The sequence below is a fragment of the Pipistrellus kuhlii genome, unplaced genomic scaffold (genome assembly GCF_014108245.1).
Source record: "Pipistrellus kuhlii isolate mPipKuh1 unplaced genomic scaffold, mPipKuh1.p scaffold_m20_p_3, whole genome shotgun sequence".
In the NCBI taxonomy this organism is placed as follows: Eukaryota; Metazoa; Chordata; class Mammalia; order Chiroptera; family Vespertilionidae; genus Pipistrellus; species Pipistrellus kuhlii.
Genome location: NW_023425529.1, coordinates 49,140,295 through 49,164,243, shown reverse-complemented (window position 1 = coordinate 49,164,243; position 23,949 = coordinate 49,140,295). Strand labels below are relative to the sequence as shown.

General features: G+C 46.4%; 1 protein-coding gene across 2 annotated transcripts in view; it reads right to left on the bottom strand.

The window, feature by feature from the left end:
* Nucleotides 1-22,395, bottom strand: part of KIF5A (kinesin family member 5A) — a 33,231-nt gene extending 10,836 nt beyond the window's left edge. The window contains exons 1-18 of one of the 2 annotated variants that reach the window (XM_036458077.2): nt 21,990-22,395; nt 9,151-9,238; nt 8,984-9,057; nt 8,457-8,561; nt 8,154-8,202; nt 7,701-7,756; nt 7,366-7,453; nt 6,486-6,610; nt 5,739-5,843; nt 5,415-5,563; nt 5,157-5,305; nt 4,667-4,842; nt 3,126-3,194; nt 2,552-2,758; nt 2,098-2,244; nt 975-1,163; nt 489-606; nt 69-133 (exon numbers count right to left, since the gene is read on the bottom strand). In XM_036458077.2, coding sequence (XP_036313970.1) covers nt 69-133; nt 489-606; nt 975-1,163; nt 2,098-2,244; nt 2,552-2,758; nt 3,126-3,194; nt 4,667-4,842; nt 5,157-5,305; nt 5,415-5,563; nt 5,739-5,843; nt 6,486-6,610; nt 7,366-7,453; nt 7,701-7,756; nt 8,154-8,202; nt 8,457-8,561; nt 8,984-9,057; nt 9,151-9,238; nt 21,990-22,118 — 2,088 coding nt within the window. In that variant the 5' untranslated portion in view covers nt 22,119-22,395. The remainder of the gene's footprint in view (nt 1-68; nt 134-488; nt 607-974; nt 1,164-2,097; nt 2,245-2,551; nt 2,759-3,125; nt 3,195-4,666; nt 4,843-5,156; nt 5,306-5,414; nt 5,564-5,738; nt 5,844-6,485; nt 6,611-7,365; nt 7,454-7,700; nt 7,757-8,153; nt 8,203-8,456; nt 8,562-8,983; nt 9,058-9,150; nt 9,239-21,989) is intronic. The other variant, XM_045588185.1, reaches the window with a different exon arrangement.
* Nucleotides 22,396-23,949: the final 1,554 nt, after the last annotated feature.

The following is a 23,949-nucleotide window of genomic DNA, read 5'->3' as shown; positions in this document are numbered from 1 at the left end:
CCAACACAGCTCAGTGAGGGCCAGCACAGCCCTGCCAGGCCTGCCGTCCCCACACCTTCCCCACTCACCTTCACTTCGTCTGCGTCCTGTGTGTCCGGCTCCTTGTCCTTCAAGGCCACTTCATGCACAGTTTCTACAAGAGGGAAAAACAGCTTACACTGCACCTGCCTCCACCGGGAAGAACCTCACATCATGACCAAGACCTCTGGGCAGGGCAGGGCACACCTACCCAGGATGGGCCCACGGGGATGTCCCTGTGGGTCAGGACAGCCCAGCTGGATATAGCAGGGACAGAGACAACGGAGTGTTTATGGTTCGTGTACAATACGCTACATGCAAAAACTTGCTAAGTAGCATGTGAGTTGGTCTCCATTTGGGGCAGTGTGCAGTTGGGTGGTTTATTTCATTGTTTGTCACCTTTGACTCCCTGCCTGCTCTGGGATCTCACATCCCAGGATGGATGGGTTGGGGGTGTAAGAAGGCCTCACCCTGGGCCTGGAGCTTGGCCAGCTCATCACTCAGGGAGTCATAGGACTCCTCCAGGTGCCGCTTCTTCAGCTCCACGCTCTGCATGTATTCCGTAAGCGAGCGGATCTTGGCCTCGTGCTGGTGGGGGAAGGGATGGCGAGAGGAAGAGGATGGATAGGGCAAAGGTCACCACTCTGGGCAGCACCGACCTCTGTAAACTCCAGCTCTCTCCCCGGGCCCTCCGCTCCTGCTATGCCTTCCATGAGGAAGCAAAGTCAGGGCCCATGCTTCCAGAGACCCTTTCTTCAGACCCCATCAGCTCAGAGGCCAGTATTCCCACTGAACCTTCACTTCCCTGGCCCAGACCCTTCCCCCTGCCAGCCCAGCTCTTCTGTCCTTGGCTTCAGTGGGCCCTAGGCCCACCTGACATAAAGGTAGGTGCTAGGAGTGTTATCTCAAAACCACAGAGTCTCACTCTTTCTCCCACGGCACCCGAAGGCTCGCACCTGGGAGATGAGGAGCTGGCAGGAGGAGAGCTCCCGCCCGGTCACCTCCATCTTGCGATGGCATTCAACCTGGAGGTTCTCCAGCTGCCGGCACCGCTTGACCACAGACTTGACCTCCGACTTGATTTTGCTGATGTAGAGTCGGGCCACGGTGAACTCCTCCTCGATGGCCCCACTGATCTCCACCGGCTGCAGGGGGCAAGGGAGGGAACCGGGGCTCTGCTGCGGGAAGCCTCTCACCCATTCCCGTCCACTGTGCTTCTCCCCGCACACACCACGTGCACAGGGACTCAGGGGGCACAGATGTTCTCCAAACAACTGTTAGCAGCTCTGTCACCCAGCATTTCACACTATCCCTCTGCCCGCATTCAGAGATCCAATCCCAACAGTCACCCTCTTCCACTTATAGAGCAATGTGATTTTCTTCTTCAGGCAAACAGTTCTGCTTGATCACCCAAACAAGCGGGCATTGTCCTTGCCACAGATCTGCATCTATCATTTCTCACTCTGTGCCCCCATCTCTAACTCCTGCTGTAACCACATCTCCATTGCTTCTTCTTCCTTATTTATTTATTTATTTATTTAGAGAGAGCGACTTTTAATAAGAGTTTATTTGAGCCCTAGCTGGTTTGGCTCGGTAGATAGTGTCAGTCTGCGAATTGAAAGGTCCCAGGTTCAATTCTGGTCAAGGGCACATGCCAGGGTTTCGGGCTCATTCTCCAGTGGGGGCGTGCAGGAGGCAGCCAATCAATGATTCTCTCTCATCGCTGATGTTTCTATTTCTCTCCCTCTTCCTTCCTCTCTGAAATCAATAACAGTATGTGTGTGTATATATATATATATATATATATATATATATTTTTTTTTTTTAAGAGTTTATTTGAGCCAAACTGACCTCATATGCTGTTCCATTGCTTTTTTACGTAGCACCCTTTAAAGGTATATTTTCAGTTGAATCTATGCAAGCCTCTATTTTCCTGGGTCTCATTTGAGGGCGTGTTTCCTGGATCTGTGGCCCGCCTTTCTCTGTCCCTGACAGCCCGGATTCTCCCGTCTTGCATCTCCCACCAATGCCCAGAACAGAAAAAATCTGAACAAAACTGCTGCCTCTTCCTCCACTCACCAGCTTAATCTCCCCGTTGCCCACGATGACACTGAACTCACTCAGGTCCTTCATCAGCCCGTTCAGCACCTCAGCAATTCGTTTTCGCTGGTGTCCGCTGACTTCCTGTAGCCGCTGCAACTCAGACTCCAGGGACAGCATGGTGGCCTGGGGACAGCCCTCAGTCACCCATCGCCATCTTCCTGTTACCCTCCCCAGCCCAGGCAGAGGCCTCTCCCTTCATGCATGACCCTGAAGGCTTCTGTGAAGAGAACACAGGCCCTGCAGAAGGGCCTGGAAGAGCGAGGGGTCAGGGGGACAAAGAGAAGTGCGCAGCCATGGGAGGGCCCCACAACATGCCGAACCCCAGTGCCAAGCTGCAGACACAGTGCGGCCTGGAGGGCAGCAACAGTCCCTTTGGCTGTAGGGGATGTCCTGAGGCCGGGGGGCTCCTGGAGCCCAGTGGGCCACTCACCACCTTCTGAGACAGCTCATCCACCAGAAGCTGGTTCTGCTGGCTCTTCTCCTCCACCTCCTGGGACTTCTGGTCATAGTTGACGGCCAGCTCCTCCAGGGCCTGCAGCACCTCCTTCACCTCATCCTTCGCAGCGTCGTTCTCTGACTGCAGGTGGCTCAGCTCCCGCTGGACCTTCTCATTGTCTCCCCGAGTGGACACCAGCAGCTTCGAGGGAGAGGGGAGGCATGTGAGGGAGTCTGCTGCCAGGGACCACTCCGTGACCCTGCTCTAGGGACGCTGAGCCCCGCCCACGCAGAGCTCTAGGAGAGAAGCCAGGGCCAAAGTAAGAGTCAAGAGGAAGTGGGCTTTAGGCGTCTTAGAAATAGGGCGACAAAATGAAGAAGCACATCGAGATGCTACAATTTGAGCTTTGAGCAAAGCCCCAGTTAAGACCGCAGACCTCCATAGTTTTGGGGTGACTAAACCCTAGCAGAATGCCCCTTCTCCCATCTGACGGTAAGGAGGTCCTTTCTATGCCTTCCAGGGACGAACACAACCCCTTCTCCTCGCACGCCGTCCCTCCTCCCATTACCTCCTCCTGATCCAGCATCTGCTGCTTGAGCTTCTCGATGAGCTGGCTCTGCTGATTGATCTCATCGTCCTGTTGGGGGCAAAGGGGGAAGATGGAGTGAAGGGATGGACCGTTGGGTTGAGGGAGAGACAGGATCTGAATACAATCCAGATAGTTTAGGTTTTGAGTTTGAAAAACACACAAAACACCATATCCCGAAAAGACGTCTGAATTTCCTCAGTGTCTTTCCTCAACTCCTGCCCTCACTTTACATTCCTTTTTTCCTGGGAGTTGGTATAATCTTGACAGAACATAGTAAAAGCCTTAAAATATTCCTATCTTTTAACCTAAAAATCCCACTCTATCACTACATTCTATCCAAATCATTCAAAAGCGAAGTCTCACACAAAGTTAATCATTATAATAGCAAGACAAACAATACCAAAAAAAAAAAAAAAAAAAAAGTAGAAGCTCTGTAGTAAGTGAATGGTTAAAGACATTCTATTACACAGACCATTAGACAGCTATTTTAAAATACTTTTATGGTCTGGACAGCATGGCTCAGTGGTTGAGCATCGACCTATGAACCAGGAGGTTAACAGTTCAATTCCAGGTCAGGGCACATGCCTAGTTTGTGGGCTCGGTTCCGTGTGGGGCATGCAGGAGGCAGCCAATCCATGATTCTCTCTCATCATTGATGTTTCTCTCTCTCTCTCTCTGCCTTCCTCTCTGAAATCAATAAAAACATATTTTAAAAAATAGTTTTATGAAGAACTGTTAACAAAGTAGGAAATTGCTCATGATAGAATACTGAATGAAAAAATTGAATTGTTACATATACAGTATATTTCAATTACTAATACATGTTATATGCTCAGAAAAAGGCAAAATATTAATAGTGTTATTTCTGAAGAGTGGGATGATAGGTGATTTTAATTTCCTTCTATGTATTTGTATTTATCTCCCACATTTTCAATAATGAGCATTTACCCCTCTTAAAATCACATAGAGCAGTATAAACTCATTTTTTTGTTGTTGTTAATCCTCACCCGAGCATATTTTTCCATTGATTTTTAGAGAGAATGGAAGGGAGAGGGAGACACAGAGAGAAACATTGATGTGAGAGAGACACATTAATTAGTTGCCTTCTGCACACACCCTGATCAGGCCTGAGGAACCACCAACCAAGGTATGTGCCCTTGACCATAAGCGAATCTAGGACCCTTCAATCCATGGGCCAATACTCTATCCACTGAACCAAACCATCTAGGGCATAATTAAAATATATATATATTCTATTGATTTTTCACAGAGAAGAAGGGAGAGGAATAGAGAGTTAGAAACATCAATGGGAGAGAAACATTGACAAGCTGCCTCCTGCACACCTCCTACTGGGAACGTGCCCTCAACCAAGGTACATGCCCTTGATCGGCATCGAACCTTTCAGTCCGCAGGCCGACGCTCTATCCACTGAGCCAAACCAGTTAGGGCTAGGGCATAATTTTTCAACCCCTCACTCTCCTTCCACTGGCTAATCTCTGTGCCTGCCCGGTGGTCCCCACCTTGTCATCCAGCTGCTTGTAGAGGCGGCGGATCTCCTCCTCGTATTTCTGCCGCTCCTCAGGCGCGATGCGCACCACGATGGAGGAGTTGTCGTTCACAGGGGTCTCCTCACAGATCTCTGCTCCCAGGACGGCATCCGCACCCGCCAGGCGCTCTGTCTCAGGCACATTCTCTCCTGGCAAAGGGGCGGAACAAAGGGAGGGGTGGAGGGAGGGAAAGCTGCATCCACCCGTCCTTCCTCCTCACTGCTCAGCACCAGCACCTGCAGGCCTCCATCGCTCTTTCCGAGTGGACCTTTTCGGGGGTCGGGGGACATGGCAGTCAGGCTCTCCCCCTTTCCCTGAGGACGGCTCCTCTGCACCTCTCCATGGACAAAGCCCTCCTTGGAGACTGGCCTGCCCTTGAGCACCACCCCAGGCAGGGCTCTCTGTCTCCCTAAGCCCCCTCCTCCTCCCACCTCCTCTCCTGCCCACAGAACTCCTCTCTAACCATTGCGCCAACGGCTCAGCTCAGCCTCCAGTTTTGCAATCGTCTCCTTCTGAGCCTTTGTCTTCTCCTTCTCCTTCTCATACTTCTTCTTCCACTGCTCAGCAGTCAGCTCCAGGTTCACGGAGGCGGTGTTCTTAATGGTCTTTGCCCTGGGTGAGGAGAGGGGATCAAGGTGAGGAGATCTCCCTGATGGCTGGCCTGATGCTGGAGAGTGAGAGCGGCGGGGGCTGGGCAGGGAGCGGGGGCCCTGCCACTGACCGCTGCCCGAACATCAGCGTGGACTTGGTCTCCGCATCGTTGTAGCTGGACGGTGAGCAACAGATGAACATGGTCGTCCGGCAGTTCCCGCCCAGGGAGTCCTGGAGAATCCGTGTCATTTTGCTGTCGCGATATGGGACGTAGCTTTTCTGGGGGAGGAGGGAGACGTGAATGAGAAAAATAAACTTAACAGGGGAATCAGAAAGCAGAGTGGTGGACCAGGGATCGGGCAATCCATGAATAGGGGCATGGTTAAAGGGCAGCGTTAGGGGAAGGTGGGAGATGAGGGGGAACTTGAGGGTGAGGAGACCTGAGGGCACTCACAGTGCCCTCGGCCAGAGCAGAGATCACGTTCCCCAGAGCGGACAGGGACTTGTTGATATTCTTTGCCTCATCCAGCACGGCTCCCTCTGCTCCGGTCTTGCTGACCTATCAGGGCATTAAGGGACAAGTGTGTCATGAGGCACTGCAAAGGCAGAGGGCTCTCGCCACCTCCTTTCTATGTGGGGGGAGGGGCAGCCCAAAGAGGGGAGAGGACATGGAAAGAGAAGGCCCTTCCTCTATTCCTCTAGATTCTTTTGCTAAAGACCATCCCCTCCCACCTACATATTATATGATCCCACTTATGTGAAATGTCCAGAAAAGGCAAACCCATCAAGAAGAAAGTAGCCGTTTGGCTCAGTGGATAGAGCTTTTTGGCCTGTGGACTCAAGGGTCGTGGGTTCGATTCCAGTCAAGGGCACATGCCTGGTTGCAGGCTCGATCCCCAGTAGGGGATGTGCAGGAGGCAGCCAATCAATATTTCCCTCATAATTGATATTTATATTATCTCTCTCCCTCTCCCTTCTTCTCTAAAATCAATAAAAAAGAGAAAATGTTCTAGAATTTGGGGTGACGGTTGCACAACCTTACAGACATCCTAAAAACCACTCAATTACACTCTTTTAAATGGTGAACTTTATGAAATATGAATTATTCTCAATTTTTTAAAAGTTAGCTTGATTTTAAGAAAAGGACACCTCCCCCCCAAGGCTTCCTTCCCTCCCCACCTGACCCCCACAAGACCCTAACCTTCTCACTGCCAGCCAGGTCCACCAGATACAGCTTCCCACTGAGCTTCTGCTCAGTCTCCATGTTCTCCTGCTTGATGTTGATAAGGAAGATGCTGTGGCTGCGAGAGCTGTGCTCATTCATGTCTGTATGAGAAAGGGAGAAAGTCCTAGTACCAACCTGTGAACTGAAGCCAGGCTCCGCCTGACCACTACCCCTACCAACCAAGAGAGGGTCCCACCACTACATTTCCCAGGCAGCAGGGTCACATAGAAAGGGTCCCTCTTTGCCTAGCTGGTATGAGTCAGTGGTTGAGCATCAACCTGTGAACCAGGAGGTCATGGATTGATTCCTGGTCAGGGCACATGCTCGATCCCCAGTGTGGGGTGTGCAGAAGGCAGCCAATTGATGATTCTCTCTCATCATTGATGTTTCTCTCTCTCCCTCTCCCTTTTTTGAAGTAAATTAATGTGTGTGTGTGTGTGTGTATATATATATATATACACACACACACACACACACACACACACACACACACACACATATCCGAAACCGGTTAGGCTCAGTGGATAGAGTGTCGATCTGCGGACTGAAGGGCCCCAAGTTCGATTCCGGTCAGGGACATGTATATTGGTTGCGGGCACATCCCCGGTTGGGGGGGGGGGGGGGGCGGTGCAGAAGGCAGCTGGTTGATGTTTCTCTCTCATCCACCTTTCTAGCTCTCTCTCTCCCTTTCTCCTCTGGAAAATCAATAAAATATGTTATATATATATAATTTTTTAAAGGGTCTCTTTTTCTCTAGAGGACACTTTTCCCTTGCTCTTTCACAAGTCCCTCAATCCCCACAGGCACAGAGGGAAGGCAGACCCCAGAGTCAAAAGCCCCTTATATCCCCACTCACTGGTGACAGCCACATGACGATTCGATTTCCCCTCATCAATCACATCTAAAATCTCCTCTGGGCTGGACACAAAGCGTTCGGTACAACCCTGCAGGGGACAAATGGATAATAACCCATAAACTCTGATATGCAAATTAAGTTACCTGCACTTGGACAAAATAACCTTTCTAGATGATGACCTTGCCAAGCTCCCAGACCCTTCCCGGGCCCTTGGCACACCTCACGCCTCCAGGAGACCCACCCTCCAACCTCTGGGTCACTGGTCTATCCTTCTTCCATACCCACCCACACTTGGGAAACTTTGGCCCCACTGGGTGGCCCATTCCCCCGCTCACCTTGACAAACGGCACCCGGTTCTTGTCCTCGTGCACAGACAGATTTGTCTTAGTCACTGAATCAAGACAACACAGGTGAGCAAGGCCAGCACTCCCACTGCCCCCGCCCCCTGCAGCCTGTAGTCCACTCAGATGGTGGTTTCCTCTATGTGCAAAAGGGACCGGGACTCCCTGTGAAACCTAAACTCCCTGCACAAACGGAAGACTCGGTTTCTCCAGGATTCCAGCCCCAGGGGTCCAGCTCCTCTCAGACTGTTTATATGCAGGCCTGGGCATCTGAGCTCATCCTTGGAAATCTTGGTGAGTGGAGTCAAGGGACACAGGTATGGATGTGCGTGCCCTGTGTGCCCTCTGCATCTTGACAAACAGTACCAAACCCCAGGAGCAATGTGACCTTTCTTTTCCTTGTCCTTCTCACACCCCCGCCATCCATTGGGGTTAAACACCACTCACCATCCAGAAGGTCACGAATTTTGTCCAGGTAAATCTCAAAGTAAGAAACCTGGTTAGGGAGAAAAGAGGAGTATGAAGTGTCACAGTGCAGGTAACATTTTAAAATGTGCAGGTAATTTAAATGTGACCTGCTCCAACAATAGTAGTGGGAAAGAAAGAGCAGAAGAAAATATCTTAGGGGAGAAGAACTGAGGTAACCAGAAGAGAGAGTAAGTTGGGGTGCCCAGGATCTCAGGGAGCTCACACTAGATCTCCCCCTCCCAGTGCCCATCTGAAGATGCCCGGAGGTCATGCCCTGATCACCTTGATGTGGAACTCAAGGTTCTCATCCATGGAGTAGATGTGGTTGAAGATATCTCGGGCAATTCGAGGGATGATTCCCATCAGCTGGGGGTCGTGCAGCTTTCCCTGGGGAGTAAGGGTATTCTAGAATAAGGTTGGAAGCTTAGGAAGAATGAGACAACTCAGAGATGTGCAGGTGCACACAAAGGTAAGAGTTGATAGGAACCATCCTAAGTTAGGAGATGGTCACTGTTATGTCTACCTTTTTATGGAAGGGGACAGAACTGACCAGCCCTTTGAACTTACACTGTTGCTGCTTTTTTAGATTAAAAAAAGGAAAAAAAAAGAAAAGAAAACTGGAGTAGTGGAGAGGAGGGTAAACTGCAGCAGGCCGAAGGGATTGCATTGAATTTGCACTAGATCATTGCTCCTCAGGTCATCCTCTAGACTTAGCTACCTCTGGACCAGCAACCCTTGAGTCTTAGCCCTTCCCACACTAAGATTTCTTTGTCTCCTATTATCACCCTCCATGGAAATCAGACCCTCACCTCCATAGTATGTGTTTTCCCTGAGGATGTCTGTCCGTAAGCAAATATGGTACCATTGTAGCCAGCAAGGACATCTGGAAAAGACGGCAGAGAAGGAGGACTGGTGGAGAGAAGTGAGGAGGGGAATAGGGAGCCTAAACAAATACATTCAAAAATGCATCCATTACCTTTGACAATCTGCATGGCACAGGCATGATAAACTTGCTCCTGAGTCGTGTTTGGGGGGAACACGCGGTCAAAGACATAGGGCTTCCCCTGGAGTGGAAATGAAAGACGGCGGACGTCAGCAGGCAGCGTGTGAGGGAGAAGAAAACCTGAAACCTCCCCCATCGGCCTGAGGAGCACTCATTCCTCAGCCATCCACATGCATGGATGACCACGGCGATGAGGGAAACTAAAGAAAAACAAAACTTAGTATCGACGGCAAGAGTTGCGTCCATGTGGAGGAGGGTGCCGTTGAGGAGTGTCACCCAGTGAGACTGTGTGAGGGGACCTCAGTCTGGGTGTCATGAGGCAGCGCCCCACTGCTTTGGACCCCCTGCCCTGGGAAACCAAATGGGAAAAGACAACAGGACATAGGCTATGAAGAGTGCAGACAATTCATTAACATTAAAAATCTGCCCGGATTAAAAAATACCTTCCTCAATAGTTCCATATATCCTGATATGGAAAGACTTTGAAAAAGTATTAAGTGAGCACTAACCAGTTTGGCTCGGTGGATAGAGTGTCGGCCTGTGGCCTGAAGGGTCCCAGGTTTGATTCTGGTCAAGGGCATGTGCCTTAGTTGCGGGCACATCCCCAGTGGGAGGTGTGCAGTAGGCAGCTGATCCATGTTTCTAACTCTCTATCCCTCTCCCTGCCTCTCTGTAAAAAAATCAATTATATATATATATATATATATATATATATATATATATATATATACACACACACACACACACACATACATATATATATATATATATATATATATATATATAAAGTATTAAGTCAAAGATACAAAGTATATATGGTGAGAGAGAGAGAGAGTTCCCTATTGAAATATGCATACACTGAGCTGCTAAGATGTTATGGAAACATTAACACAGCTCCCTTAGGATTATATGAAATCATAGATATGGGTCTACCTTTGAGGAATTAGCTTTAAGTAAAGAGAAACTATGAAGCAAGTCACTCAGACCTACAGGTACTTTGCTTAATTCAGGTAACATGTTATAAATCATGGTGCTGATAAGAATGCTAAACATACAAAATATTGTCCTAGCCAGTTTGGCCTGCAGACTGAAGGGTCCTGGGTTTGATTCTGGTCTGCCGGAGGCTAAGACCAACAAATAGTTAGCATAAGGCAATCCTCTAACCTGATAATTCTTTTATTGTTTTTTTTTTTTAATGCTTATTTTTATTTATTTATTTTTATTTTTTTAATGCTTATTTTTATTTATTTATTTTTTTTAAATATATTTTATTGATATTTTACAGAGAGGAAGGTAGAGAGATAGAGAGCTAGAAACGTCAATGAGAGAGAAACATCGACCAACTACCTCTTGCACACCCCCTACCGGGGATGTGCCCGCAACCAATGTACATGCCCCTGACCGGAATCGAACCTGGGACCTTTCAGTCCGCAGACTGATACTCTACCACTGAGCCAAACTGGCTTCGGCCTTGTATTGTTTTTTAACTTTACCATTGATATGCCTGCTTGCATTCCTAAAAGGCAAATATGTATTCAACTAAATAAAAGATGTTGAGTCCGGGGTTTCAGAGAGCCTCTCTGCCTTCTAAATTTATATTTCTTGTCTAGTGTATCCTGTATGCAGTCCTTTCTCCAGATCCTGAATCCTTGCTGCAAAAGGTTGCGGCATTTACACTGGTCAAGACTTATACCTTGGTTGCAGGTTCCCTGGCCTAGTCGGGGCACATGCAGGAGGCAAGTAATCGATGTATCTCTCTCACATTGATGTTTCTCTTTATCTCTCCCTCTCCCTTCCACTCTCTAAGCATCAATGAAAAAATATCTCTGGGTGAGAATTAACAAAAACAAAACAAAACAAAAAAAAACCCTCACAAAATATTCACAACCCAAGGAGACAAACAAAGAATACATTTGATATCTAATAATTTTAAATATAATATTATTGATTTCAGAGAGGAAGGAAAAGGGAGAGAGAGATGGAAACATCAATAATGAGAGAGAATCATCGATCAGTTGTCTCCTGCATGCAACCAACTGGTAATCGAGCCCAAAACCAGGATGTGCCCTTGATGGGAATCGAACCTGGGACCCTTCAGTCCACAGGCTGATGCTCTATCCACTGAGCCAAATCGGTTAGGGCATAAATATTATTTTTAACATTAAAAATATTTATCTTTCATAATAAAAAATATTTGACGTGCTCGCTTTGGCAGCACATATACATAATAAAAAAATTGAAAGATTTGAAAAATATGGCTTATAATAAAATACCTGAAATATTTATCTGGCCTCTCTGTGGTGAAAGCTACGAAGCCCCACCACAGAACCCACCGAAAGAAAGAAGCAGGGGAGGCGCTCTCTACAACAAAGGGAAAGCTGTAACCCGAGAGAGCCTTTCCGGAGGACAATTCTATTAAATATTTAAATGTCCGTTCTGTGTGCACTTTGTATCAACAATTGCACTGCTAGGAATTCATTTTACAACACTTGCTTAAGCCCGGAAAGATGTTCGTTGAAGTGATGTGTATTAAAGAAAAACTAGAAACAATTTAAACATCCATCAAAACGTTGGTTATAAGACCTCTATATTCTACCCCCATTAAAATAAACCAGATTGGAAAAAATAATAGTAAGCCAGGTTGGTTCACGTATATTATATATCGAAGATCGATTGTTAAGTGAAAAAATAAAATCAATGTATATGATGTGATTGCATTTTTCAGAAGGAGTACAGATAGAATAATCTCAGGAAAAAGATATGGAAGACTATATACAGAACTGTTAATGGTGGTTACCAGTGGAGAACAGAATGACAGGAGCATATACTTAACTACATGTTTTCTGTGATATCTAAATGTTCTATAAGGACAACATATCGCTTTTATTTTATTCTTTTATTCTTTTTTTATTATTGATTTTAAAGAGAGGGAGAGAGAGAGAGAAACATTGATGGGTTCCCTCCCACATACGCCCTGCCTGGGCGTTGAATCTGCAACCTGGCTATGTGTCCTGACTGGGAATCAAAATGGCCACCTTTTGGTGTATGGGACAATGCTCCAACTGAGTCACACTGGCCAGAGTCAACATATTGCTTTTAAATTAAAAAAAATAAAACATAGATGATGTTATAAAATATGTAATGATATGAAATATGTAATGATAAGCAAAAAATGTGGTTTTTAAAATAGTATCAGTCTAAAAAAAGTATGTAAAGGATGATTCTATTTCTGTTTTTTAAAAGTATATTTTTATACCTTGCATAAAAAAAAATGTTAATAGTGATTTTTCTTGCAGAGTGAGATTTTAGGAGTTTTTTATTATTTTGGATTTAGACTTAAAATTTTTCTAGAGAAAAAAACCCCCATAATTTTAAATAAGAAAAATTTAAGGTTTTAAAACAAAGCCATTAATATTCTTACTAGATAAAGAGCTCTCATAAGTTAGAAACAAAAACACAAAACTAAACATAAAAAAATGAGCAAGAGGTACATTTACACAATGGAATACTATGGTGCGGTAAAAAAGAAGGAATTCCTACCATTTGCAACAGCATGGATGGAGAGCATTATGCTAAGTGAAATAAGCCAGTCAGAGAAAGATAAATATCACATGATCTCACTCATCTATGGAATATAATGAACACCATAAACTGATGAACAAAAACAGATCCAGAGACAGAGAAGCATCGATCAGACCGTCAAACCTCAGAGGGAAATAGGGGACAGTGAGGATCAACCAAAGGACCTGTGTGCATGCATATAAGCCTAACCAATGGCACAGACAACAGGGGGGTGAGGGCTAATACAGAATTTTTTTAAAAATTAACAACAGGAAAAAAATGTGTTCAATAAAAATATTCAACATTGCCTAAACTCAGTGGATAGAGCATTGGCCTGCAGACTGAAGGGTCCTGGGTTTGATTCTGGTCAAGGGCATGTACCTTGGTTGCGGGCACATCCCCAGTAGGAGGTGTGCAGGAGGCAACTGATTGATGTTTCTAACTCTCTATCCCTCTCTCTTCCTCTCTGCAAAAAAACCCAAAGAATAATATATATATATTTTTAAAATGTTCAACATTTACAAAAAAGGAAACTAACAGGAACATCACTTTTCACTTATCAAATTGGAAAACAAAAACTTGATTGTAATACCCAGAGTAGATGAAGGATCAAGAACGTATAATTTCCTCATTATTTTCTGGTGCAGCTTTTATGGGTGCAATTCAGAAATACATAATCAAAACCTTGAATTGTATGTAGCCATTGACCCAGATATATTTATAGCAAATATTTACTTACAAGAGTGTTTATTGTCACTCTGCTTAAAATAACCACAAATTGAAGACAACTCAAATAGTAACATTTAGGGGTCTGGTTTACATAAGAAATTGATTGAATTATGGCGTGCACATATATTTTATTCCTTGCAGCTATGTAAAATAATGTCATCATAGATAAATAAGTCTCAAAATTGTGTTGAGTGAAAGAACTCAAACACAAAGAGCACATACTATATTATTCCCTTCGTATGAAATTCAAGAATGGACAAAGCTTATCAATAGTGATAGAAGTCATCATAGCAGTTGCCTGGGGTGATAGTGACACGAAGGGAACACGTGGGAACTTTTCATGGGTGACAGAAATGCTCTAGATCTCAATTTGGGTAATGGTTACATGGGTGTCAAAATATGTTATGAGCCAAAACCGGTTTGGCTCAGTGGATAGAGTGTCGGTCTGCAGACTGAAAGGTCCCAGGTTCGATTCCAGTCAAGGGCTTGTACATTGGTTGCGGGCACATCCCCAGTAGGGGGTGTGCAGGAGGCAGCTGGTCGATGTTTCTCTCTCATCGATGTTTCTAACTCTCTATCCCTCTCTCTTCCACTGTAAAAAATCAATAAAATATATTTTAAAAATAAATAAATAAAAATTTAAAAAAATATGTTATGAAATTCATCCAGCTGTTTGCATAAGACATGTGTACTCACTGTATTATATCTCAGCAAGTGCTACCATGAAATATAACATCATAAGATAATGTTATAATAGCTCTTAAAATTTGAATTAATGCACAACCTAATTGCTAGTAAGAGAAATGCATATTAAGATTATGAAATACCATTTTAACCTGTCAAAGTGGCCAAAACAAAATAGTTTGATGATACACTGCATTGGTGAGGGCATATATAAATTGGGACCAGCTCTATGAAAGGCAATTTGGAACTAACTCTTAAATTTTTAAATGCATACACCTTGTGACCTCCACTTGTAAAAATTTATTCTTCGTATGCAAAAGTCATATATACAAGGTCATCTAACTGTTTGTAATAGCAAATACTAGGCTCAGTATTAGATTTGGCTCAGTGTATAGAGTGTCAAATTGTGAATTCAAGGGTTCTGCGTTCGATTCCAGTCAAGGGCACATGCCCAGGTTGTGGACTCTGTCCCCAGTAGGGGGCGTGCAGGAGGCAGCCAGTCAGTGATTCCCTCTCATCATTGATGTTTCTATCTCTCTCTTCCTCTTCCTTCCTCTCTGAAATCAATAAAAATATATTAAAAATATAGCAAATACTAGGATAACCCATAATTTATTTAACCAGGTTCCTATTGGTTGACCTGGTTTAATAAATTATGCATATCCCTACAACAAATCATACAATTGTTAAAAAGTTGTTTAAAAGAATGACATAGATCTGTATGTGCTGATCTAAAAGAACCTCTCAGACTCATTGTTAAGAAAAAAAATCAAAGAACAGTATGTATAGTATATGTGTATATGTATTTGCTTGTAAATATATAGTATGTTTTTAAATATATTTTATTGATTTTTTACAGAGAGGAACGGAGAGAGATAGAGAGCTAGAAACATCGATGAGAGAGAATCATCAATCGGCTGCCTCCCGCACACCCCCTACTGGGGATATGCCCGCAACCAAGGTACATGCCCTTGACCAGAATCGAACCCGGGACCTTTCAATCCGCAGGCTGACGCTCTATCAATTGAGCCAAACCGGTCTTGGCTGTAGTATGTTTTTAGAAGGATCCATAAGAAACTGGTAATAAGGTTGCCTTCTAAAAGGGGAACTGGGTAGCTAGGAGAGACATAGGAAGGTTTACTTCTCATTGTATACCTTCTTATATTATTTGAATTTTGTCACATGTGCATTTGAGACTTATTGAAAAAGTAAAGATTTCAAAAAATAAAAGTATATAAAATATTTGATGATAAAATAGCCATGATATTTTGTTAGTGAAAAAATAGGTTATAAAACAATATTTAGGTTATGATACACTAATTAAAATACATGTATATATGCAGGAAAAACTAAAAAGAAATATATAAAATTGTTAAAAGTGCTTTTTTGGGGGAGGATTTGGGGACTTTTGACTGATGTTTAGTCTTTTCTATGTGCTTTTCTTTGTTTTTAACTTTGTCAACAACCAAAATATATTCATGTGTAATCAGATTATGTTTGATATTATTAAAGAAAAATATACCTTGATTCTCTAAGGGTTATTCGTAAGACTTTTGTGAATTTTCCACCCTTTTTTATCTGTACAGTTTGTCATTACACTTCATTACAAAGAATAAAATCTTTAATGCATAGAATAAAATCATAGTGTTACAATAAACAAATTTAAAGTGGCATTGATGCCTCTCCTCAGTGGTAATATCTTTCTTTTTTATTATTTAATTGAACTTAGAAGATTTCTGAATTGCAATATAACTCAATTTTTCTGCCATCCATTGGCCAAGAAACAAAAATAAATAAGCCATGTTTATTTCAGACCAATGACTCTCCACCAATGATGTCTAGCCATGCCTCTTGAAGCCAGGCATGCAGCCAAAAGGACTTAAATATAATTCTCAAGCCCACCCCCCACACACGACTCATTCTCATATTCTCTCTAACACTCCCAGTTAAAGGATTCCAAAGGGTGCTTGCTGCAGGAGCATTGAAACGGAGGGCGCTCTCCAAGTGCTGAAGGCATTTACTGCCCGAGGAACCCCTTTCCTTCAGCGTAGGCTAGGAGGAAGCAAGAGACCAGAGAGGAAAGAGTGGCACTCTTAGCATTGTGAGGACAAAATGTATCCAAGAGCTAGAAATGGTGCGCTTTGTAATAATTTCAGGGTTCTGGGAAGGCCTGTTACCATTGCCCTTAAATTCCTAGTCTAGCTCTTCATATCTTTATCTTAAGATTTTTACTTCAGCCAAAGCTGGTTTGGCTCAGTGGATAGAGCGTTGGTCTGCGGACTGAAAGGTCCCAGGTTCGATTCTGGTCAAGGGCATGTGCCTTGGTTGCAGGCACATCCCCAGTGGGGGGTGTGCAGGAGGCAGCTGATAGATGTTTCTCTCCCATCAATGTTTCTAACTCTTCCTCTCTGTAAAAAAAATCAATAAAATATATTTTTTGAAAATATTTTTATTTCTGTCAAAGTGTAAATTTCTTTTAATTTTCTATTGATAAATTCATTTTGTCAGACCTTTTTATGAGAATAACTAGACCAGTGGTTTGCTACATTTTCTGCCTTTAGACTACTCATCTCACCAATATTTATATCTTAAAATAACTGACACCCAATTACTTTGAGTCAGACTATAATATGTTGGGGGGGAGGTTCCTCAGAATTTGGGGAAGTATGTGTTAGCAAAAGCCATTTTTAAAAAAATATATATTTTTTTAATTAATTTCAGAAAGGAAGGGAGAGAGAAATAGAAACATCAATGATGAGAATCATTGATCAGCTGTTTCCTGCATGCCCCCTACTGGGGATTGAGCCCACAACCCAGGTATGTGTACTGACTTGAAATTGAACAGTGATCTCCTAGTTCATAGGTCAACGTTCAACCACTGAGCCCCACAGGCCAAACTAGCAAAAGCCATTTCTGATGCCCCCTCCCATGCCTCTGCCCAGACCACTCCAAAGTCTGGACTACCACATTGATTGAGAGTTTCTAGACACAGGGATTTTTTTCTAAATTCCATCAAATACAATCCGTGGCCCATAGGATGGTCTTCATAAATATTCATTAAAATTATCCTGATAGCCCTAGCCAGTTTGGCTCAGTGGATAGAGCATCAGCCTGTGGACTGAAAGGCCCCAGGTTCAATTCTGGTCAAGGGCACATGCCTGAGTTGTGGGCTTGATCCCCAGTGGGGGGCGTGCAATCTTTCTTAAAAAAAAAACACAAAAAAACATATATATTATTGATTTTTACAGAGAGGAAGGAAGAGGGATAGAGAGTTAGAAACATCGATGAGAGAGAAACATCGATCAGCTGCCTCTTGCACACCCCCTACTGGGGATGTGCCCACCACCAAGGTACATGCCCTTGACCGGAACAAACCTGGGACCCATCAGTCCGCAGGCCGATGCTCTATCCACTGAGTCAAACCGGCTAGGCTGATTCTCTTATTATTGATGTTTCTATCTCTCTCTCCTTCTCTGAAATCAATAAAAATACATTTTAAAAAAATGATATTGAGCCAAAACCGGTTTGGCTCAGTGGTAGAGTGTCAGTCTGCGGACTAAAAGGTCCTGGGTTCGATTCCAGTCAAGGGCATGTACCTTGGTTGTGGGCACATCCCTGGTAGGGGGTGTGCAAGAGGCAGCTGGTCAATGTTTCTCTCTCATCAACATTTCTAGCTCTCTTTCTCTCTCCCTTCTTCTCTGTAAAAAATCAATAAAATATATATATTTTTAAAAAATGATATTGATAGAGGAAGAGCAAGAAGATAGTATAGACCTAGATGTTTGGAGAAACAACCAGTAAGAGGGGGAAATGTTAACTACTTCCGAATTGTGTCAGAGGCTAGCTTGTGGGGAGATGGCATATAAAAAAATAATAATAACCTCTAACTCTTATCAGGAGTTTACTATGTACTTGTCACTGTGCTAAGCAGTTTATATGCATTATCTCATTTAATGCTCACAGCAATCCTAGGAGATAGATACTGGTACTATTTTTACTCCATTTTATAGATGCAGAAACTGAAGTTCGGAGAGATAGGTGGCTTGCCCACAATCACACAGCGGAGAAATGGTAGAGCCTGATTTCAAACCCAAATAATCCGATTCCAGACTCACAGTGCCAAAGGGATCTAAGAACTGAAGTACTAACACTGCGTTAGATCCTTATCATCATAGCTGTTCCTTTCCCCTTCCCCATATATCCCCGCCCCCAATTTGGATATTTCTCCTAATGTTTCCAGACAGAACTAAAGCTCTTTGCCACTCTGTTTTTCCGACCTCAACCGAATTTTCAGAATTATGCAACTCTCCCACCCATCCTCTCCAAGGAGCCTCCCTTACCCACCCCCCAGCCCCCCACAGGTAACCCAAGACCCCACAAGCTGGTACAATGTCAGAGACGGAAAGATAAATTGATAAATTAGAAGCACTCGGGGAGACGCTGCTCCTTGGAGGGGTGCCCCTGAGACCCACCCTCCCTGGCACAGACAGCAGTCTAAGCACTCCCCACAGCTTCCCCGGAGAGCCTCTCTTCAGCCCGGAAGCCCAGGACGTTCCGTTGTCCTTTACCCCCACTCCAAGCCTCCGTGTGGTCTCCTGGTCCATTTGTCTCCCCGCACCTCTCGGTAGTTTTCCATTATGTGTATTGACTGAAACTGAGGGGAAGGCCTACAATCAGGGCCCAAAGATGACCAACCTTTCAACCCTCAGTAAAACGCTTAATAGAGGCTGGACTTCCCAGCACCAGGCCTGATTTCCATGGTGACACCCCTGGGGATTGTTGCCATGGTAATGCTGCAGAGACATGGGCCTCAGTGAACCTTACGGCCCCTCTCCATTCTCCAAAGCTAAGGGGAGACCTGCCTGCTCCCCCTCTTCAAATAACAAAGGACTCCCCGGCCACACCAAACAACAATGACTCCTCTGATAATCCAACCTAGCTTTTCCAAATGAGGTACTTGATGGTTCTGGGGGTTTTTTCCTCCTTAAGAATCTACTTAACTACCTGAGAGAGGTAGCAGGTAAACGGATGCTTGAGAGAGGGAGGGAAGAAAGGAGGAATGGAGGGAAGGAGGGAAGGAGGGAAGGGTTCAGGGAGGGAGGGGGAGAAAAAGAAGAGCGAGAGAAAGAAAGTGTGTGTGTGTGTGTATTTTCTTTATTGTCATCATGCCCACATCTGGTATAAACATAGCTGCACAGAAAAGCAGGCCCTAGGACACTGACCACCAAGACCAAAAAAGAGACAAATTAATGGTTCTGGTGAAAAAGCCACATTGGACTCTGAGTGGCATACAGAGCAAAACAAAGTACACAGCCCATACAGACAGTGACCCAGACACCCTTCTACTATGACTCGGGCCACTAACTTTGGCTAAGCCCTGCGCCCAGATTCCTGGGACTAATCAGGGGACTGAGGGAGGGATAAGGCTCCGAGAGCTGCCCCTCCAGCTTCTTCTTCTACCCTTTGCCAAGCAGACAAAGCCCACAAAAGTGAGAGGGTCTGAAGCCCAGAGGCAGCCGCCGTGCTGCAGAGGCAGAGCTGAGAGCTGATAGAGAAAGAAACAGAGCCTGGGTGTGGACAGACAGCCCTCTCCCACTTTCACTCCTCCCTCATCTTCCCAGGCACCTCGAAGCAGTTCCCTTCACTAATTCCTCAGAGCTTCTCACACCCTGGGCTCCTGAGGAGATCCCCAAGGGTCTCCTCGAAAATTACTTCTCCCTCAGCCTCCTGAATGACAAATGAGTAATAAGGCTGGGAAGACAAGCTCCAAGGATGCTGCCTGAGACAAAATGGCCCCCCGTAAGCCTTTATCTTGGAGTGAGAGAGTGACAGGAAGAGCTAAGGCAAGGGAAGATACAGAGTGAGAGAAGGTACAGCCCTGCAGGTATCAGGCAAAACAGCCCTGCGATTAGCTAAACTGGAATCTGAACTGGCAGGGGGCCCTCCCAGGCCTCTCCTCGTCTCTCTTCCTCCCCCCCCTTCCCCGCCCCCCTTCCCCTGTGTCTCTCCTGTTCAGCTGCATGATTTGGACAGATTCACACCATGATTCCTTCTCCCAATATCACCCTGTGCCCATGCTCACAAGCCAAGAAAAACAGCCCAGAGAGTCCAGAGGAGTTGGTTTGGACTTACCTGAAAAAATCTACAGGAAAGGAAGTGAGGCTTCAGAGTAGAAGCCTTTGGTAGATTTGCTCCCCCATAACCAACTCCCTCCTGTTCCTCCGATTTTATATCTCAGAGGGACCTGAAGCTCCAACTCTCCTAGCTAACGCCTGCTGTCCAGACTATTCAGAGAGGAGTCTCCCATGGTTGGTCCACTGGCCTGTGAGGCCTAAGGACCCTGAGACAGAGATGGGGATCCTCTCAAGATGGCAAACACACACACACACACACACACACACACACACACACACACGGCACCAGCGCCCATTTGAGTTCACAGTGTGGGTGAGAGAGCTTGGTGTGGTGCCAGACGGGGCCCCTGGGAACAGAACATGTCAGCAGCTCTCTTCCTAAGGCCTGTTTACTCTGAGTCCCATCCTCACTGGGTCAGAAGGCCCAGGCGCCCGCCCCTTCTTTCTTTCATTTCCTGAACAAACATACCTATGGATCAAAGATGCATAAGAAGTGCTCTTGACCTTGAGGACTGTCCTCAAAGGTGCCCCTCCCTTCTCAAGATGGCTAGTTTCCTGGCCCAGCACCCCTCAAGCCCTACTGGACTCCATCCCAATCCTTTCACCCTTCGCCTGGCAATCCCTCCCAGCCCAGGAAAGGAGGGTAGCTGAGGAGCTCCCTAGAAATTCCCTTTGCACCATTACAGATAAAGGACCAGGACAGAAATCTGTGGAGGCAATATGCCCCAGAGAAAAGGACATGAGCTTTGCAGCCACAAATTTAGGTTCGCATCCATGAAGTCACAGTGTGACCTTGAGGGAAAGTCACTCCACTTCTTTGGGCCTCAATTTCCTCATCTGTAAAATGGAAAGATTAACGCCAACTTCAGAGTGTTGTTCTGAGGATTAAATAATATAGGTAGAGAGAGGAACAACCACACAGCAGATATTAGTTCTCCTTCACAGGGTTTCCTCCCTGGGTAGGGGCTGTCATGATGAAGTAGAGGTGGCTTGCTACTTTTTATTGGATCAACAGAAAGGATGAAGATGCAAATACTTGCTAGGATCTCAGGGTCTGGTTATTTTTATTTGTTAAGGAGAATTGGGAGGTTTGAAATCCTCTTCCTACTGTACCTGGGAGGGGAAAGCAGACATTTCCTGAGGATCCCAGAGGCTTCCCCAAAACTAGGTGCGGCATCAATGTATGTCTTTCTCAGAAAAACGCTTCATCAGCCCTGTGCCCTCCCTCCAAGACCGGGCTCAACTATTTTGCAGGGGATGATGGAGGCTTGGGTCCCAAAGCCCATTCTCTGGTGTATCTCCGCAGAGACCCTGGCCTGTCCCTCTCGGATCTAGTCCATCCACTAGTCTTCCCTCCCCTCCCTTCCTGGGAGCTGGGGGTAGAGATGTGAGCCAATAACAAAGGGAAGACATCAGAAAAACACAGGGCTGGTGGTAAGGGGTGAGGACGCTGCAGGGGGCAGCCAAGGGGAGGGGGGTGACCTGATCGCGGAGAAACAGCCCCCTCCCACTCTGCAGAGACTTGGCAGCGGGCCTGCAGGCCACACCCAGCCATCCTGGTGCAGGGGAGAGGAGGGGCTCCGGCAAACGAGCAGCGGAGAGGGGTGCACCGAGGGGTGCACCGGTGATGGGCAGGGACTAAAAGGCTCCGCAAGGGGTAGGATGCCACCCCCTGCCCCCTCCTCGAAATTCCCTGCAACTCACCCCAATAACGACGCTGTCGTCCCCTTGGAAAACGGGGATGAACTTGTCTCCCCGCAGAATCTCGGCCTGGTTTAGGGGCCGAAACCTGCAGAGCACCTTGATGCTGCACTCGTTGTTGGCCTCCGTCATGGTGGTCGCCGGCGGGGGCTGGGGCTCTCCTTGGGCGGCGGAGGGGGCGCGTGCTCCGAAGGAGGGAGCTCAGCGGAGGCCGAGGCAGGGGACCGGTGCTGGGTCTCTGGGGCCGAGAAAGGTCTGGGGGCGCCCGGGCGGAGGCTGGGGAGCAGGGCCGGGGCGCACTGGCTCTCTCCTGCGGCTGCGGGATGCGGGATGCGGGCGACCTCAGCGTCTGGTCCTCTCCGGGCTCTGCCTCTCCGCCCCTCGCGCTGCAGCGCCGCTCTGCGGGCCTGGGCGGGGCGGCGGGGAGAGGGGCGGGGCCTCCCCGGCGCGGAGATGCAGGGCCGCCCCAGGTCCATCACCCGGCACCTTTCCTCCCCTGGAGCCTCTTCTTCTCACCCCTGACTCTCAAAGATAACCTTGTCCTCACCCCTTTCCTGCCCCCGTTACTCACTGCATCCCACACCCCTAACCTGTCTGTCCCTCCCCGGACAACCCTCCGAAAGGAGTAGGGGTCTGGGGAGGGCCTGGAGCCTGTCTAGGGAAGAGAATCAAGAGCACTTCCAGCCCCCTTCGCTCCAGGGCATCCTCCACCCCGTCACAATCCTCTCTCCAAATTGGGAGCACACTTCTCAGTCCCTCTCCACACACCCCAACCCACTCAACCTTCCAGAGCAGTGGCCTGTACCCCCATGGAGATGGCTGCTCAGGTCCCATTTTTTCAGAGAAGAGTATCAGAGGTTTGGCTATTCCCTTTCCCTCTGCATACAGGGTGCAGTCTACTCCCTGTAAGTCCCCAACATACTTTCCTTTTTGTTGTTGTTGCTGTTTTGTAGTATATTTTTTTTTTATTTATTTCAGAGAGGAAGGGAGAGGGAGAGAGAGAGAAACATCAATGCTGAGAGAATCATTGATTGGCTGCCTCCTGCACACCCCTCCTGGGAATCTAGCCTACAACCCCAGCATGTGCCCTGGCCAGAATCTGAACACCAAACCCAGGACCCTTCAGTCCGAAGGCCCATGCTCTATCCACTGAGTCAAACTGGTTAGGGTTTTATTGTTGTTAATCCTCACCTGGGGATATTTTTTTCCAGTGATTTTTCTTAAGAGTGGAAAGGAGAAGAGAGAGAGGAATATTGATGTTCCACATGGATTGATTGCCTCCCTCACGTGTCCCAACCAAGGCCAGAGATCCAGTCCTAAACCGAGCCCAGCAACCGAGGTAAGAGGTACTTGCCCTTGACCAGAATCCGACCAGGACCCTTCAGTCTGCAGCCAAAGCGTAGGCAAGGTCCCAACATATATTCCAGGTCCTCAGTTTGAAGGAAAACAAGCTTCCAAGCTGGGCTATCAGAATTCAAGAGCCGGTAAAATTTTCTTTTTTGCCTCATATGGGCCTGGAATGAAAGTGGGCAGCAGTAACTTTTGCAGGAGAAAGGGAGTCAGAAAGCGGTGAAGGAGGGGTGGCGATGGGGTGGGTAAGGCCAGAGGGACTTTAAGAGAGGACTTCTGGGGAAGACTTCTGAATTTGTGTTTCAGGCAGGTTTTGGCACCTATTTGAGTGTGTTTCCCGTCTCAGTGACTGTTGGACAGAGTTCTAACACCTCAGGCCTTTCTTCTTTTGTTTCTACCCTTCCCGCTGTTTCTCCCACTTCTCTGGCAAAAAAAAAAAAAAAAAAAAGCCAACCCTAGAGATTACTTGTCCTTCCTGCCCTTAGGTCAGACTTCTGCTGCAGCCCCTGGGCAGAACTATCTAGAAGCTGGCCTGATTGATTTTTCCCCACATCACAGGCCTCGGCTGGCCAACAGAGTTAGACTGCAGGAGTCGAGGCTCTTGGCCAAGGGG